The sequence below is a fragment of the Mus pahari genome, chromosome 23 (assembly GCF_900095145.1).
Source record: "Mus pahari chromosome 23, PAHARI_EIJ_v1.1, whole genome shotgun sequence".
NCBI lineage: Eukaryota > Metazoa > Chordata > Mammalia > Rodentia > Muridae > Mus > Mus pahari.
In genome coordinates, this window is record NC_034612.1 from 14380169 (window position 1) to 14397904 (window position 17736).

At 52.4% G+C, this 17736-nt stretch overlaps 1 protein-coding gene across 4 annotated transcripts in view; it reads left to right on the plus strand.

Annotated features, from left to right (window-relative positions):
• The window catches only part of Kmt5a (lysine methyltransferase 5A), a 19271-nt gene extending 1535 nt beyond the window's left edge, over positions 1–17736 (plus strand). The window contains exons 2-8 of one of the 4 annotated variants that reach the window (XM_021186717.1): positions 3646–3761; positions 4905–5061; positions 8318–8537; positions 8846–8933; positions 14475–14534; positions 16674–16864; positions 17372–17736. In XM_021186717.1, coding sequence (XP_021042376.1) covers positions 3646–3761; positions 4905–5061; positions 8318–8537; positions 8846–8933; positions 14475–14534; positions 16674–16864; positions 17372–17582 — 1043 coding nt within the window. In that variant the 3' untranslated portion in view covers positions 17583–17736. Of the gene's footprint in view, positions 1–3176; positions 3404–3645; positions 3762–4410; positions 4589–4904; positions 5062–8317; positions 8538–8845; positions 8934–14474; positions 14535–16673; positions 16865–17371 lie in introns of those variants that run through there. The other 3 variants (XM_021186716.1, XM_029533842.1, XM_029533841.1) reach the window with 3 other exon arrangements.

Consider the following 17736-nt stretch of genomic DNA (forward strand, 5'->3'; position numbering starts at 1 on the left):
ATAGAGTCTCAGTACATACAGCCCTTACTGAAAAGGAAGTTATTATGTAGACCAGGCTGGTATCAAACTTGTAGTGATCCTCTTGTCCTTGTGCCTCAAATTCAGGGATTTTAGCCATACATCATCATGCTAAGTTTAACACTAAGATTTTTTGGGGGGGAGGGTGTGGGGTGGGGAATAAGTATCTAGAAGTATATTTAAGTTGTCTGACTTAGTTATAAAATAATGAATTCCTACTTCGTTTCTATCACCACAAAACAGCTTTTTTTAACTTTTAAATCTATTTTTTTTTATTGTGTATGGGAATTTTGTCCACATGTGTTTGTGCACCACGTGTGCCTGTTGATCACAAAGATGAGAATGGGGTCTCAGATTACCCCTGAAGCTGGCTCTATAGAAGAACAGCCACGTGGATGCTAGGATTCAAACTTGGGTCCTCTGGAAGAGTGGCCAGTGTTCTTAAACACTGAGCATCTCTATGTGCTACCACATGAAAACATTCTGATCTCCAAGGGCACTGCACACATGTAGTACACTGACATACATGTAGGCAAAACACCGATATATTAAAATAATGAGTGGGGGAATAAAACTTGATTTGATTGAGTTGTGTGTAGGGTGATTAAAAGCCTTCAATCCCAGCAATCAGGAGGCAGAGGCAACTGGGACTCTGAGTTCGAGGTCAGTCTGGTGCACAAATCAAGTTCTGGGACAGCCAGGGCTACACAGAGAAACTCTGTCTCGAAATACCAGAACAACAACAAACAGCTTAGTTAAATTATAGGAAGAAAACTGGTTATTACTGAAATATGGGAATAATTATTATTGAGATTCAAACATTTTATTCTCTCAGTTAACCTATATAAACCTATACAATATATATATAAACCTACGTAACATCTAGTTCTACAAAGGTCAAAGGTGAAGTCTGAAGTCACAGACAAAGCCGTGCTGTGTCTTTGTTATCCTGTGGCCTCCCTTCCTTAGCCAAAGCTAAGGAGAAAGTTGTCTAGCTTCTGCTCAGTATTATGACCCTCATGGCTAGCTATGTGCTCCTTGGACCTAGGGCCTAACACTTGCTATGCAAGCTCTCTTACACATCCTTATCCTCTCCACACACACACCCCACCCCTTTTTGAGACAGCATCTCTCTGTATAGCCCTGCCTGCCCTGAACTCACTGTGCAGACCAGGCTGGCCTCGAACTCACAGAGAACTCCTTGCCTCTGCCTCCAGAGTACTGGAATTAAGGACGTACGCTACCGTATCTGGGGTCTGGCTATGGTTTTGTTTTTTCGTGGAAGAGTTTTAGATGGAGACTCACTGTATAGCTCAGGCTGGCCTAGAACTCAAGCACTCCTGCCTCACATTCCCAAGGAACTGGATCTTAGTTGCTTTCAGCCTCTGAGACTGACTGCTGAATAAACTCATCTTTTCTAGTTCCTTCTGAGCTCTGGCTGGCTGGTTCAACTCAGCTGGCTGGCTCGAAACTCCTCCCCAAGCTGACTGATTCAAATCGGCTTATCTCAGCTTCTGACTGAATTGCTTCATACTAACTTGGGCAGTCTGTTCTAATCTTCTGGCTCCTCCTCAGTCTCTGGCTCGTTCTGTCTTCAACCTGTGAATCCCTTGTTCCCTCTCTGCAACCTGCCTCTGTACAACTGTTGTGGTAAAACTGCCTTCTCTCCCTTTCTTCCTTCTCTGTGCTGCTCTGTAAGTAACCTCTCCTTTCCCTCCGTTCTCATGAGAGTTAGTTGGGCATATCCTATTCTCTGATTCGTCACTTTGTCTGCCCCTCAGTTACACATCACTTTCAAACATAGGTCCCTCCTTCTACAAAACTAACTTTACCTTCAGTATTTGGGAGTAAGGGTATATGGTAAGGGCGTGTCTGTAGTCCAGCCAGAGTAGCCATGCTGGTGGCTTTGGTGTAGGGGTTACAGGAGCGAGCCACCATGTGCTCTATTTTGAGGAAGGTCAGCCAATCCTCCGTCTCTTCCTCTCTTTTCAAATTGTTCACCTTTCTTTCACAGTCACTGAGCAGCTAAACTGTACAGATGTTTCCTTTTTTTTTTTTTTNTTTTGGTTTTTCGAGACAGGGTTTCTCTGTATAGCCCTGGCTGCCCTGGACCTCACTCTGTAGACCAGGCTGACCTCGAACTCAGAAATCCACCTGCCTCTGCCTCCCAAGTGCTGGGATTAAAGGCGTGCGCCACCACCGCCCGGTGAAACAGTCCTTTATTGTAGAGGTTGCGAGGTTCCTTGGGCAGGTCATGGAAAACAAGGCTTTGGAATTTTAGCTACTAAAACATTAGAGGGCCAGATTCGGGAAGTGACTTAGTTGCGTGGTCCTAATGCTATGGCAGGAGCTCGGTACCTTCTGGTGTCCTTTGCGTCTATGACTTTGCACAAATACAGCAAATCTTTGGCCGCATGCCCTAACACAGCCACCGCACAATGGCACAAGGCAGTAAGCGCCTGGAATCCTGCCGACCTAGGCATTTTTCTTAAAGGTGAAGGCCACAGGAGCACAAGGTGGGTGACCTGCTTGCAAAACCCTTCTGCCTCACTGTAGCTCCTCCCAACCTCAATGTCTTCATCAGAAGAGGTCAGAAGTAGTGTGGCTAGCAGTCACTCTGAACCGTTGCCTTGGTCTGGAACCTATAGGTGTGACAACTTGGCCAGCTCCCTCGCTTCTCTGAGTCTGTTTCCCCACGTGTAGGAAAGAGGTAATAACGGTGTCTGCCTTCTCCGGGCTCTTCTGGGGCGTAAACAAGATAGCAAGGCAGAAGCAGCACCCCGGCAAACTTATCAAGGCTAGCCAGGGCTCCCTGGCTCCTCGGAGCCTCCTACCGGCCGGCCAGCCCCAGACCGACTTCGCCTAGCTTTGGACCAGGGCCCATCACTTCCTGGTTGTGCGGCCCTAGAGACTTTCCCACCTTCTCCTGGGATGCCCACGGGGCGGACGCCCGGGCTGGCGTGAACGTCCCACGCATGCACACGCGGCCCCGATGCGGGACTCCGGGGCGCCGTGCAGCCGCCGCGCGGAGTGGCCGGGGGCGCGCGCGCGAGCGAGCGAGCGAGCGCGAGGTGGCTGCGCTGAGCCGGGATTGGCCGTCGCGCGCCCTCGCGCCCGCCCCGCAGGCGCCTGGCAGCGCCGCCCCTGCCCGCGCCGTCCCCGGCCTCGCTCCGGGCCCCGGCTGCGGCGCGCGCGGGCGCCCGGCCTGCTGCGGGCCATGGGCGAAGCGGGCGCCGTGGGTCGCCGCCGGCCCTTTCCCGGAGCGCCGCGGCGGCGCTGGTGGCGGCGGCAGCAGCAGCAGCAGCGGCGGCGGCAGCGCTGGTGGCCGGGCCGCGGCGAGGGCGAGGGCGCCGGCCGCGCCGCCATGGGCCTAGCCGGGCTGCAGGTGGGTGTGTCGGGCCCGGGCGCATGGGGTGGGGCGGGCGCAGGAGGCCCCGGCCGGGCCGGGTGGGAAGGGCGCCGCGGCTCGGGTTCGGACCCGGGCTCGGGGCCCCGGGGACAGCGCAGCCGGGCCCCGTGCGTGCGGGCTTGGAGACATGGCTGCGGCGGGCCCCCGCGGTCTCGCTGCCCGCGCCGCCGCGCCCTGAGCGCCCCTCCCCCGCTTCCCCCGGGTCCCCCCTTCTCCAGGCAGGAAGATGTGCAAGCCCCGCGCGGTGGAGGCGGCGGCAGCGGCGGTGGCGGCGACGGCCCCGGGCCCGGAGATGGTGGAGCGGAGGGGCCCGGGGAGGCCCCGCAGCGACGGGGTAAGCAGGCTCCTTCCCCGCACTGAGCAGCGCGCCAGCCGGGCCCGGGCCTCGCGCACGTGGGCGCATCAGGGGCCCCCCGATCGGTGCTAGCCAGCAGGACTGGCCTGGGGCAGCTTTCTTTTTTTTCTTTTTCTTTTTTTCTTTTTATTATTATTATTTTTTCTTGCTGCCTGGCTGCAAGTGGCAGTCCTGTTCCACTGTGACCCTACCTGGCAGTGTCTGACCTCGGAAAAGTTTGACTGTGGGCTCGTGGCATTTACAGCCCCTCCCGAGACCTTGAGTCCCCGGAGGCTGCCTTCCCCAAGGGTGTCCTGGGCGTGCTCACGTCCCTCTAGTAACCAGAGCTACTTGGTGTCTAGTGGCTTACCGGGCTGCCAGGCCCTGCATTGTTTTTTGGGGGAGCCCGATCCGAGGAGAGGCTCTACACCCAATGACACCAACAGAGAAGTGACCTGTACTGACACCCCCTCCCACCCCGGCCCCCCAGCCTGCTCCAATGTTTGCAGCCAAGGTGCGGTTTGCAGTGGAGTGACCGCCCTAAATGCGCTGGCCGGCAGCCTGTGCTCTGATTGGCCTCCCCCATCCCTCAGCCACAGTCCTGGGAGGTGCTGAGCCGCAGTTGCTCGAGAGGGGCCAGGCCTAGCGCGGAAGGTTCAGGCACTGAGCAAGCCTTCCCAGTTGCTCAGCACCTAGTGGTTAATTAGGTTCCCTCTGGCCTGTTTCTGTGTGCTGGTGGCCGACTCCCTAGCCTGGGGACGCAGCCCAGCCCTTCGAATCCAGAGTCAGTTTTCCTTGGGTCATTCCAACCTCCCTGCTGCTGGTAGGTTAGTTAGCTCTTTCCTTAAACGGACTCTACCTTCCTTTAAGGTCTTGTCCTCTGCTGGCCAGACTTATCCCTTAGGGACTCGGCTTAGGGAGTGTATGTGTTCAGAAACCTGGGGCTTCAGAATCTGCCGCAGCTCTCCTGAGAGAGCGAGAGGTCTCCCGGGGCTGGCATCTTCTGGTTGGCATGTCCTGGAGTGGTGATGAAATCTCTTTTGTATTCTGCCTTCCCCTTCTTCCCCCCCCCCACCCCCCCCAGACGCTGGGGGATTGGCTTTGTTTCCAAGCCTCTTTCAGAGTATGTGTTTGTCTTTCTAGGAGAACGTGTTTGCTGGACAGTCAAAGATCTATGCCTACATGAGTCCGAACAAGTGCTCTGGAATGCGCTCTCCACTTCAGGAAGAGAACTCGGTTGCCCATCACGAGGTCAAATGCCCCGGGAAACCATTAGCTGGAATCTACAGGAAGCGAGAAGGTAAGCCCTGAACGGCCTCATTATTCTGCCCTTCAGCTGCTCAGATTGTACACACTCAGGCTCTCGCACATCTTTCCAGTTCGGGGTGTGAGGGAGATACTAACCGTGGGAAGGAGGAGGTTGTGTCAGGGTGCCTGTCCTGTGTGGTCTGACAGGTTTTTCCTACTTTCACAAGAGTTAGCGTATCCCTCGGGCGTGTCTTGCCACATTGGGGGGGTGGGAGGATAACACACCCGACTGCAATTGGAGAGGCTTATGATGGTTAAAAATGCAGGAAAAGTGAGTCTGGGTTGTACAGGGCAGGAGGCTGGCTGCAGTGTGCTGTAGACCCAGGGGATCAATTAACCTGTCGTCGTATGGCAGGGCCTGACCCCATTTTCTACAGTTTCTTTCCATTCAAGCGGGTGTTCTGTGTTGCTTTCCGAAGCAGTATGCCCTGTGTGTTTTGGGTTAAGTCACAGGCGGGTGGTAGGGCCGGGTAGATAGAATACTTGTCAAGTAAAGTATGGGAGACTCTGGGTTGCTCCTGAGCATTTAAAAAAAAAAAAAAAAAGGAAAAAAAAAAACCCAAGAGTGTGTGATTATTGAGAAATTCTGTGGAAGCCAGATTGCAATGATTTCAAAACCAGCGTGGCTGACAGTATGCTGCTTCGTCCCACCCCACTGCCCAGAATAAGGAGGACTGGGATGTGGCTCAGTGCTATGGTGTTCGCCTAGCACAGGTAAGGCCCTAACACAGTTCCTAACACCTCCACTCAGAGCTATGAGCAAGACAATCGTCTAAGAGCCTTGCTTTTCCCAGATTTGCCCTCCTAGAGCTTTAGTGAGAGTTCCTGTCCACCTCCACAATTCATTCCTGTGAACGAATCTTACCCAGCTGAGCAGGTTCNCCCCCCCGCTGCGGGTCCGCCCCCCCCCACCCCCCAAGGCTACCAGCAGCTTTTTAGGACAAAGCTTATCAAGCTGTCTTTGAGAACTAAGGTGGGGGAGCCTACCATCGGTTTTTTTTTTTTTTTCTCCAACCCCACGTATGGAGCTATGTTGTCTGAGCCTCAAAGTAACTTAGACGGTAGCTGTGGCTGCCACTTGGAAGGAGGAGGCTCTGGCGAGCCGCAGCTCTTTCTTGAGTCCCTGGTGACTTATCTGTCAGTTGAGAGAAGGAGTCCCATCTCACCCATTGGGCTGTTTGGGCATAGAAGGGCTTTGAGATGTTGCCACTGCACTGCCACGTCTGTCTACATCCCGTGTCTACAGCTGTCGGGAGGTTGCTTACCTGTCACCCAGACTTGGCCATAGCCACCTTGCATCCCTTCCATATGATGCTGGGTGGGGGCTTGCTGATCCCTGGTGCTGTTAAATGGCAGTGGTTAGGATCAGGGGTCACCTGTACATGGGAATGTCTGCGAAAGGCCACAATCTCAGGAGTTGTCAACAGACCGTCATATCCGAAGGGTTAGGCTTGCCAGCCCGCCTAGAAAGGAAGGGTGGGAGGGAGTGGGGCCCATAGACTTGGGGCTTTGTTTCCTTGCGTTTACTTACTTTGTATGTGGGTGGGGATTCGTGTGCTGCTACATACGGGCTTCAGAGGAAAACTTACAGGAGTCGGTTTCCTCCTGTGGAGGTCCTGAGAATCAGATTCAGGGAATTAGGCCTGGTGGCAAGATTTTACCTGCCGACCCATCTCATGTTCTCGACTGCACCCTCTTCCCCCGGCTTTTTTCTTTTTTTTTTTCTTTTTTTTTTTTTTTTATGCCTGTACTTGGAATCCAAACTTAGGTCTTCATGTTATGGTAGTCACTTCCCTGACTAAGCCAGCTTCCCAGCTCCACCTTCCCGCGATACATCTCTCTTTCCTGCTTAGTTTGCCGAGCTGTAATCCAGGAGTCCAAGTTTATTTGCTTATTTTGTAGAACCTGGGGTAGAATCCAGAGACTGGGCATCTAGGCATGCATGCACTCTACCACTGAGCTAACTCAGGTCTTCCCTCCATCGCCCCCCCAAGACAAGCTCCTGTAGCCCAGGCTAGCCTCAAACTCCCCATGCAGCTGAGAATGGCCTTTAACTTGTGTTGTCTCCACGTCCGGAGTGTGCTGGGATTATAGGCCTGTGCCAGATTTTACTCAAGCTCCCTCTCCAGCCCCAAAGTGTGCGCTTGGGTGATATTTTAGTGTGTCTGCAGTCACACAACTGCCACCTCTCAAGTCCAGACCATTTTTTGTTTCCCCACAAAGAACATACCCATTAGTCCTCACTTTTTGCTTCCCATCCCCCACAGCTCCAGGCAGCCCTGAAACTCCTCTCTGTGTCCGCAGCTTTGCCCGTTGTGGACATTTCATGCAAATGAAGTCATAGACTACGTAGCCTTTTGTGTTTGGCCTTTTACTCAGCGTGTTTGTCAGAGTACCTTTTTATGGCTGAACCATAATCATCGTTCCCAGTGTGTGGACAGACTGAATTTTAACTGTTTGTACACTGGGAGGGCTGTTTGCTCTTCGGGCTAATGTGCATAAGCTACCACATTTCATGTACAGATCTTTTTGTGTAGACATGTGTTTTTAATCCTGAGTAGATGTCAGAATGTGGAGTTGCTGGGTCACGTGATAATTCTGTTTTAACATTGTAAGGAAACCTCAAAACTGTTTTCTAAAATTGGTGTGCCATCTCCTATCTCTGGGTAGTATATTAGTTATTTACTTTAAAAAGTAAATCATTAAATCCATTTTTTTTAAATGGCACAGTTGACCGGCACCGAATTTGCACGCTGTTATCAGCAAGGCTATTTGTTGTGTGCCTCATGACAGGACGCCTGCCTGCTGCCTAGGTGCCATCTGGAGAACCTCTGGGAGCCCGGGATGTCAACCTTTTTAGAAGGGGGGGGCTTGTTTGGCTAGGATTCTGCAGTGAAGCATGCCAGGCAGTGAGTGAGTGGGGAAGAGTTTGGGCTTTGTCCCCTCGCTCCGCCCACCAGTGCTAGCTAGCTAGCTAGCTCTTGCTTTGGGATGGAGCGTGTTTCCTTGGGTGTGCAGGCTGGTGTCTGGAAGCCTCCAGCTGTGTTAGCACTTCTCCCACGCCAGCATACAGAGGGCCAGGCCCTGTCTCCAGGTACTTCTGCCTGACTGTCCCTAGTGGACGCTGGCACAGTAGGCTCCAGCTGCTTCCTGACCCTCACAGAACACTCCTACCTTAGCCTGTCTGAGAACACGGGTGCTGACCAGTACATGGAGTGAATAAGACCGTTTACCCCGTCCCGCTGCAGAGAAAAGGAACGCCGGGAACGTTATCCGAAGCGCTGTGAAGTCAGATGATCAGAAGAGCAAAGACACCAGGAGAGGTCCCCTGGCGCCTTTTCCAAACCAAAAATCCGAAGCAGCAGAACCTCCAAATACTCCACCCCCATCATGTGATTCTACCAATGTAGCAGTCGCTAAGCAAGCCCTGAAAAAGCCCCTCAAGAGCAAGCAGGCCCCTCGGAAAAAGTGAGTAGCCTGGAGTAGAGCCCTCTCCTAACACCACTTGGTTCCCGAGTCACTCTTTCTGGTGTTTCCCGGTGTGTGAGTGTGTGTGTGTGTGTGTCCAGAGGTCAAAGCCTCCCTCCCTATCTCTTCCCCAGGAAGGACTGATCCGCTGTCCCTGAGTCTGGGACCCGCCCAGGTAGATAAGCAGATGTGCACCTAGGTCCTAGTACCCAGAAGTGTTTGAGGAGCAAGGTTACAGGGAGTTACCTCCTGGATCTGTGCAGGGCAGCAGGCCTCCTGTTTATTTTCTCCCCTCCGCTCTTAACCAGGTCTCAAGGGAAAACCCAGCCAAACAGGAAGCTCACCGATTTCTACCCTGTGCGGAGGAGCTCCCGCAAGAGCAAAGCGGAGCTGCAGGTAAGGCCTGCTCTGCTGCGGGGGGGGGGGGGGGTAGGCAAGGAGCCCTGCTGGGTTGTTTAGCGTGTGTAGGTGGAGCCTGGGTGAGATGTCCTCCACTTGCTCTACCTTCCTGGTGGGGCAGGAGGCATCCTTAAGACCCTGGTAACTTGGACGTGATGCCATAGAACAATCAGACTGGCTTTTCCAGGGTGTTTTGGCAGTGTGTTTGGGGCCTAGAACCGTGGGGAAAGCTGCCTGTTCTGTCTGACAGGGGCTTCTCCTGACTTCAGCATAGAGGTTGCTAAAAACAGTAGCTGGAGGTGCTTACTGATGGCTGCTGGACTGCTCTGTCATGTCTGTAAAATGGCCCGGTAAAGTCCAGGGATGGAGACACCTAATATTCGGGACAGAGTTGAGAGAACGAACAGAAGTCCTGTCAGAGTGGTTGGGTCTGAACAGCAAGTTCCAGTCCAGACTGGGCTCCTGAGCAATACCCTGCCTCAAAAAGGAAAAGATACGGTAGTGAGTTGTTATGACAATAAAGGAAGTGGGTTCACATGGATATGGTGGTGAATCCAGCACTCAGGAGAGTGAGGCCAGATCTCCATTTTGAGATCACCCTTGGCTACATAATAAAACCCTGTCTGAAAGCAAAACTCACCAATAGAATGGTCTCCTAGGGAGTTCTTGTTTGGTGTGTTTCTAGAAGCCCACAATGTCCATTCCTAGCACTGGAGATGGTGGGTCTTGTCTGTAACCCCAGGACTGAGGAGGTAGAGACCGAAAGATCTAGAGTTCCAGGCCAAGTGGGAGGTGGTGTTACATGCCTTTAATTCCAGTACTGGAGAGGCAGAGGCCAGCTTCATCTGCAGACTGAGTTCCAGAACAGCCAGAGCTACACAGAGAAACCCTGTCTTGAGGGGGAGAGGGGTTAAGGCTAAGTAGAGAATCTGAGGCCACTCTGAAATCCATGAGATCCTTTCTCATAAAAGACTTTGTTCTATAATGATGTAGGAGTGCAAATGGCAGGCAGCTAGCTGAGCCTGTCGCCCTCCCTTGTTTCCCAGTATGGTCCGTTCCCATCTGCCTGTTCCAGCTAGACGTGAAGTGGCTTACAGGGAAGAAAGTAACAGGTCTGCGTGGTCCCACACCCAGTGGGCAGCCTGTCTATATCGGTGCAGTGGGGTGCGGTTCTTGCCTCTCTGTTCTGAATCCCACTCGTATGCCCAGGGAGTCAGGTTGGTCCCTCCCTCTCCTGCACATCTGTCTGACTTTGAAGGATTCAGATCACCTTGGAACAGGGAAGAAGGTCAGTCTGAGCCTTTACTGCCGAGGTCCCCTCAGCATCAGATGTGGCAGGTCTACGTGCAGAGCTTTCTCGGGTGATACGGCTTTATCTAAAACCAAGCACACAGGAGGGGGTCTGCTTTCCCCTCTCTCTCCACTGGCCTACTAGCCTTGACTTCATTTCTTGTGAAAGGCGGTGTCTCGGCCAAGAATGAGCTGTTATAAACGCCTGCCAGCCTGCCTGCCTGCCTGCCTGCCAGCCGTGGGAGGCTGTGCTAGGTCACTCCGAAAGGCTGCATTGCAGAGCAGAGGTGGTGCCTGGCCACAGAACTGAGGGCTCCTCCCAGCCAGGCAGGAGTCACAGCAGGCCCCACACTGGATGAGGGCTTCTGGGAGGTAGGGGGCACCTAAGCCAGTAGTGCTAAAGAAAAGCCAGGCTCTTGTGCCTGGAGAGCGAAGGGCAGGCTGCAGAAGGACTGCAGCGCTCACCTGCTCACTGCAGCAGACACGGGTGGCTGCGGCAGGGAAAGCACGCTGTCACCAGAGAGAGTGGGAAGCAGCCCAGGCACTGTGCTGTGGCCCTCACTGTTTGCCTTGGCTCTGCTGAAAGAGCATTGTTCCCCTGTCACTCTGCCCATGGCACCATGGATGTGACTGTCAGTGTCAGAGTCTGTATTCTCTTGACTGCAGAGAAAGCTGGAGGGCATAGAAGCGGGGCCTGTCAGAGGGCTGAGGTTCCCCTGGCCTAACTATGTTAGCTAGGGGCTGAGGAGGTGGGCCAGGAAACGACTTGACCAGTAGCCAAGAGGGAAATCGAAATCCCAAGTTGCGAGGCACCTTGTGGAACTGAAGAAAAGCTGTGGGGCAGAACCAGGTCCAGAGTTCAGAGCCGGAGGGAGGGAGGGAGGAAGGGAGGGAGGGAGAGAGAGAGAGGGGAGAGAGAGGGGGGGGGGTTGGACCATAGGATTTGAGCACAGGACAAGCCATAGGGGAATGCCTCCAGCTTTGTGGCACTACATTGAGGAGCCTCCCAACTGTCTGGCTAGCCTACCCGTTGGTGAGGTGGCAACCACACTGTAGCAAAAACAACTGTTGGCAGTGCCCTGGCTTCCTCCCCCCTGATACTCCCTGAGGACTGTAAGGAGCCATCTGTCCTCTGTCTACCTTCACTGAGGCCTTGCCTACTCTGATTGAGAGTGATTACCGACTTAAGAAGACCCCTAGGTAGTGCTGGAGCACAGTAGAGCCTTTGTCTCACATGAGGCTGTAGGTCAGTCACGCCTAACTGCCTGCCTTTGGATGGTTGGTGAGATGGAGTAGTGTGGTGAGCCTAAGACTCCTTGGTCCTCAGGAATCTACAGTTTCTCTGAAAGGTGTCTGACAACTCCACAGCAAAGGAGGAAACAGGCAGGCCCATGGATTCGGGAAAGGTCACACTCGGCAGGAAGGACAGCTGCTCTGCAGCCTAGAGGCTGGAGACCTGGCCTTCCGGAAGAGCCTGTTGGATGGGAAGTGGGGGAGGTGAGACACGAGGCTTGCATCTTACAGAGCCTGTACCTACCTAGGAAAAAGTCCAGCATAGAGACGCACCTTTAATCTCAGCACTCAGGAGGCAGAGGCAGACAGATCTCGTGAGTTTAATTCCAAACTCTCAAAATAGAACACTGTAACGATTGAAAAGGTAAACCAGAGTCCTGGTGAGGCGATGTCTTGCTTTAATCTCATTACTTGGGGGTCTGTTACAGGAGGGTTTTGAGTTCCAGCTCAACCTTGATACATAGTAAAGACCCCCCTTTTTTTTGTTAAGTTTTTGTTTTTTTTACTTTTTGTTTTCCAAACAGTATCTCTCTATGAACTCACTGTGTGGACCAGGCCGGCCTGGAACTTAAAGATCCACCTGCCTCTTCCTCCCCAATGCTGGGATTAAATTTTTCAGTAATTTTGATTCATAGATAAATGACAAAGGCAGCACAGATACTTCTCGGCGGCCTACTACTAACCTGTCCCGCTGTTAACATCTCTTACTAACGTCTCGCGTCCTTCTGTAAATCCGTCGCTATGGGGAAGCGGCTTTGAAGCTTCCTGTTAGCTAAGTACAGGGGTGGTGGGACTTCTCTTACAGTTCTAAAAGGCCTGGGTGTGGCAGGGCTTCAGTGACAATAACAACAATTTTTTCAGAAGATTCCTGTGGTACTAGGTAAAGAACCGAGCCTGGGTTGTACTGGAAGCCCTGAGACTCAGGAGGTGACTGCCAGATGATGGCTTGGCGGAGGACAGTAGTAGGTGCCGAGAAGAAAGTGGCTAGATATCAGACACCCAGTCTCACACCCTCAACAGTGTCTCCATCACGTACCCCAGGGCCTGTGCCAGGGTAGGTGTGGACTGGCTAGCTGTATCCCGGTTCCAGGCTCTGCCTAGAAAGTCTAGCAAGGGTGTGAGTTCAACAGGTGGCAAGACCTCCACTGTCTTAGTCAGGGTGTCTATTTTCCTGCACCAAACAATAAAGAAGGGGTTTATTCAGCTTACACTTCCACATTGCTGTTCATCACCAAAGGAAGTCAGGACTGGAACTCAAGCAGGTCAGGCAGCGGGAGCTGATGCAGAGGCCATGGAGGGATGTTATTTACTGGCTTGCTTCCTCTGGCTTGCTCAGCTTTCTCTCTTAGAGAACCCAAGACTACAAGCTCACGGATGGCACCACCCATGATGGGCCCTCCCCCCTTGATCACTAATTGTGAAAGTGCCTTATAGCTGAATCTCATGGAGTCATTTCCTCAAGGGAGGCTCCTTTCTCTGTGATAACTCCAGCCTGTGTCAAGTTGATACACAGAACCAGCCAGTACACTCCACAGATGCCTCCAGCCAGAGGACGTCCCTCCATGCTGGTTATCCAGAGTGCTTTGGGGCATCTGCTGCTGTCTCTGTAGCGCCCTCTTGTTCCCTAGCGTCCTGTGTAATGGGAGGGCACAGTGGGATCCAGAGTGAGATGGAGTAGCAACAGGAGAGATTACTCATGGGAGTTCCCTAGCTCCTCAGCTCCTCTGCTCCTTGCTGCATGGTTCTACTGGTTAGGAGGCACAGACATAGCTCAGAGACCCAAGTGAAGACCTCCAAGGGGAATATCAGGTAACTAGGAGGGAACAGGAGCAGAGTGTCCTGCTTACAGGTGCAGCCTGTGATCTGCTCTGGGGGATTCTCCATGTATTTATTTGGTGATTCTGCTGGGCATTAAAGCCATATGTATGCTAGGCAAACATTGCTGCTTTCCTGCCTCGTCTATTTTACATTTTGAGATAGGCTCTCACCAGCTTGCCCCGTGCTGGCCCAGAGTGTACTATGTAACTCGTATTAGCCTCAGTTGTATGAACGCTGTGCCTCAGACTTTTGAGCAGTTAGGATTACAGGCACAGGCCACCCGGGCCAGTTAATGAGGGGTGGTTATTTCATGGGGAGTCAAAATCCAGACCTTATATTGACTTGTAGTAGGGGCATTTGTGTGTTGTGGTCAGAGAGGACACCTTACGCGGGAGTCGGTCGCTTCCCTCCTTGTCCCGCGTGGGTTCTGGGATCAGCCTCAGATGGTCGGCATTGCCAGCACATGCCTTTCCTCACTGAGCCCTCTCGACAGCCCTAGAGCTCTGGGTTTTAGATCCTGGTAAATTAAAAAAAAAAATGTTTTAGGTACAATACAGGACAAACTTCATGTTTTGGTCTCTGGAACAAACACCCAAGATAATAAAGGTTCATTCTTTGTTACTGTTGAAGAGAGTCCTGTTGCTTTGGGCATCACGGAGGAGCACCTGGGACAAGACTGCTTTCCTGACTGCTGGCATGAGAGAATGGGCAGGAATCTCTATCCCACACAGAGCAGATCCCCAGGGACCCCGCTAGGACCCACCTCTTGATGGATTCAGGGTTTCCCAATACTTAGCACAGGGCGGACCACTCGATTCTCCACAGGCACCCTTTGGAAGCACTCACAGTCCTGACTAGTTGGGTATGGTGATGCCAGCTTATAACCCCACGTTTTGGAGGCCAGGGCAGGAGGTGCATGAGTTCAAGGCCACCCTGGGCTTACAGTGGGAATTCCCTGACTCAGAAACCAAAAGAAACAAAGGCTAAGATATAGCAGGCCAGAACTGCGTGCGGAACCAGATGACAGCCGCTGGTGGCAGATGGACAAGGAGAGGCGTGCTCGGGGCCAGGGCAGCACAAGCTGGCCGTGGCATGGAATGTGAACACTAACCCTGTTCTTTTCCTTCCTCTCCTCAGTCTGAAGAAAGGAAGAAAATAGACGAGCTGATTGAGAGCGGGAAGGAAGAAGGCATGAAGGTAAGGGCTGCTCCACACAGCTGAGACAGCGTGTGTCTGTATGCCACATGTGCACCCAGAAGTCGGAAGAGGGCATGTAATCCCCTGAAAGCAGTAGATGGTTAGGACTCACCATGCGGATGCTGAGAATCGATGCCAGGGTCTCTGGAAGGATAAATGTTCTTAATTGCTGAGCTGTCTTTCAGCACCGTTTTTTAATGTAATTTTTAAAAAGATTTTTATTTAATTATAAGTGTATGTGTCTATGTATCTCTCTGTTTTATATTTAAATGGAGTAGGCTTACCCATAGGCCAGAAGAAGGCATCAGACCTCTTGGAGCTGGAGTTACGGGTGGTTCTAAGCTGCCCAGTGTCAGGATGTGGGTCATGGGAACTGAACTGGGTCCTCTGCAAGAGCAACGAGCGCTCTTGACTTCTGAGCTTCTCTCTAGCTCCTTGCTTTGTTTTTGTTTGAGACAGGATCTCTCTCCCTATGTATGCCTAGCTGTCCTGGAACTCATTCTATAGAACAGGCTACTCTCAAACTCACAGAGATAGAGCTTCCTGCCTCTACCTCCACAATATTGGGATTAAAGGCACACTCCACTACACCTGGCCCTGGGTGATTATAATGAAAGAAAACGTGCAGTGGGGATGGTGGCAGAGTTTGTTAACCCGTCTGTCTCCTCAGGAGGCTGAGGTCAAGTGGTTGTAAGATTATAAGATCAGTCTTGCCTGACTTACGGAGTCAGTTCAGTACAAAAAGGAACTGGAAATGTAGCTTGTGGGTCTGTGTCTGCCCCGCCTCATCTCTGGGCACGGCCTCTTGGGGAGACAACATGGGGAATTTGACTGCACTTAGCCCAGCTGGGCTGTAGGGAAAAAGCACCAAGACACCACTCAGGGTTTGGGAAAGCAAAGTCAGAGATGTGGGAAAGCTGGCGCTGGTTTGAGAGCAGTCGAGACAGCGATTAGCCAGGGGCTGGGAGGAAAGGGAGCTCTGACTTGTTCCAGCATTGGTTGTCCTTAACTTAGCGGAGGCAGGCTGGAAGCACAGAGAGACCTTCTGCGGGGGAAGTGAGTTGCAGCCCTGTAGGCAAATTCCTTCTTCAAGGCTCTCCGCAGTGGACCTTGATAAAAAAAGACAGCCAGTAGTTCTGAACTGTTTATTGGCTGTTCATTGTGGAGAATGGATGCACACTGTATCTTACCCAACCTGCTCCACCACACCAAGCTTCCTGGCGTGGTTCACTTCCAACAGTGAGTGGCTCAGCGCTTGTTGCGCATCGACAGAGCCCTGCACTTAGTCCCTAGCCCTCACCCTAAAGAAGGAAAGCAGCCTACAAAAATAATTATACAGAGAAGACGACGTTTAGCCCTGGTGTAGGTCTGAGGAACGTGTTTTTCTTCACATGTGTCTTATTCTGTGTTGATGTTGCGGATTGACTGAGCCCTGTGCAGGGCCCACACACAAAAACCTCTATGTGTTTTGGATGAGGGTCTGTACCTCCAAGGTGTGGTGATGGTGGATGGGTCTGCTCTAGGAGTGAAGGCTTTTGATCAAAAGCCTTTTCTTTGTACCTATAACCTAGACTCTCAGACCTAGTCCTGGGCCCCTGAAGCAGCCATCTATTCTGTAACTCCATTTGTGTCACCAGAGGTAATTGGTGGATCCCAGGCGGTTCAGGACAATGGGCCTTGCTTGTCCCCCAATAAGCAGAGAACCTTATGGACCAGAGTCCCCAGTGTCACCATTTCCTAAGACAGGCGGATTTCTGAGTTCGAGGCCAGCCTGGTCTACCAAGTGAGTTCCAGGACAGTCAGGGCTATACGGAGAAACCCTGTCTCGAAAAACCAAAAAAAAAAAAAAAAAATGGTGTTTGTTTGCCCACTTAGCAGATTTCACCTAGGAGCCTGACATAGAGAACTTTGAATGGGCATAGAGGAGCTCTTTGTGGTATGGACTGGGAATGACCTGAGACTAGACCCAGGACACACAGTAAAAGCTATGAAGCCATCCTCAGTGTGAGTGGGTTTTATTTTATTGAGGTCCAGTCAGTAAAATTAGCAAAAAGTGTAGTCCAAGCCCCTTGGAAGACATCATGCCTCTTGACATCTGTCATAATATTGAACCCCTGCTGTCTTGTCCCTCCCTGACAGATCGATCTAATTGATGGCAAAGGCAGGGGTGTGATCGCTACCAAGCAGTTCTCCCGGGGAGACTTTGTGGTAGAATACCATGGCGACCTCATTGAAATCACTGATGCCAAGAAGCGGGAGGCCCTGTACGCCCAGGACCCCTCCACGGGCTGCTACATGTACTATTTTCAGTATCTGAGCAAAACCTACTGGTGAGTACACACTGGGTGCCGGGAAGGAAGGCAGACAGCTGGGTGCCCAGGGCCATTCCTGAGTCTGTGATCTGTCTCCTTACCTGTCACAGTTAGGTCACCTCTGGCTGGCATCAAACTCATCCTCCTCCTGCCTCAGCCTCCTGAGTGCTGGGGTTGCCAATGTAAAGCGCCATGTCCGGAGAGATGTCCTCCTCCCTGTTAGCTTTGGGATGGAGCTGTCCTTCAGCAGGAGGGCGCATCCCCTAGACACCTGCTCCAGCCAGGCCCCCTCCCTCTGCGCATCTGTCCGAGCTCTGTGTGGTGGTAGCTGCTCCTGCCTGGTTGAGGTCGGGGAGCCGATTTTAACAGTCACCCCCTCGTCTCCGTAGAGCTCTTTGGGTTCTGTCCCCCAAGCTCTGCCTGGGAAGTAGCCTCTGGAGTTAACCTGTCTTCCAAGTGAGGCAGGCCAGCCAAGTTAAAGCCTCTTTCTCAGTGTGATCCCTTCTCACTCTCCCACCTCACCAGCGTGGATGCCACTCAAGAAACAAACCGCCTGGGGAGACTCATCAATCACAGCAAGTGTGGGAACTGCCAGACCAAACTGCATGACATCGATGGCGTGCCTCACCTCATCCTCATCGCCTCCCGAGACATCGCAGCTGGGGAGGAGCTCCTGTACGACTACGGGGACCGAAGCAAGGCCTCCATCGAAGCCTACCCCTGGCTGAAGCACTAACCACGTGGCCTCCCTGCCTCCCTGCCACCCTGCCTCCTTCAAAGGACAAAGTGCCCTGAAAGGGAAATGAATTTTTTACACACACACACACACACACACACACACACACACACACACACACACACTTAGCTAATTACTTCAAATGTTTTTAAAA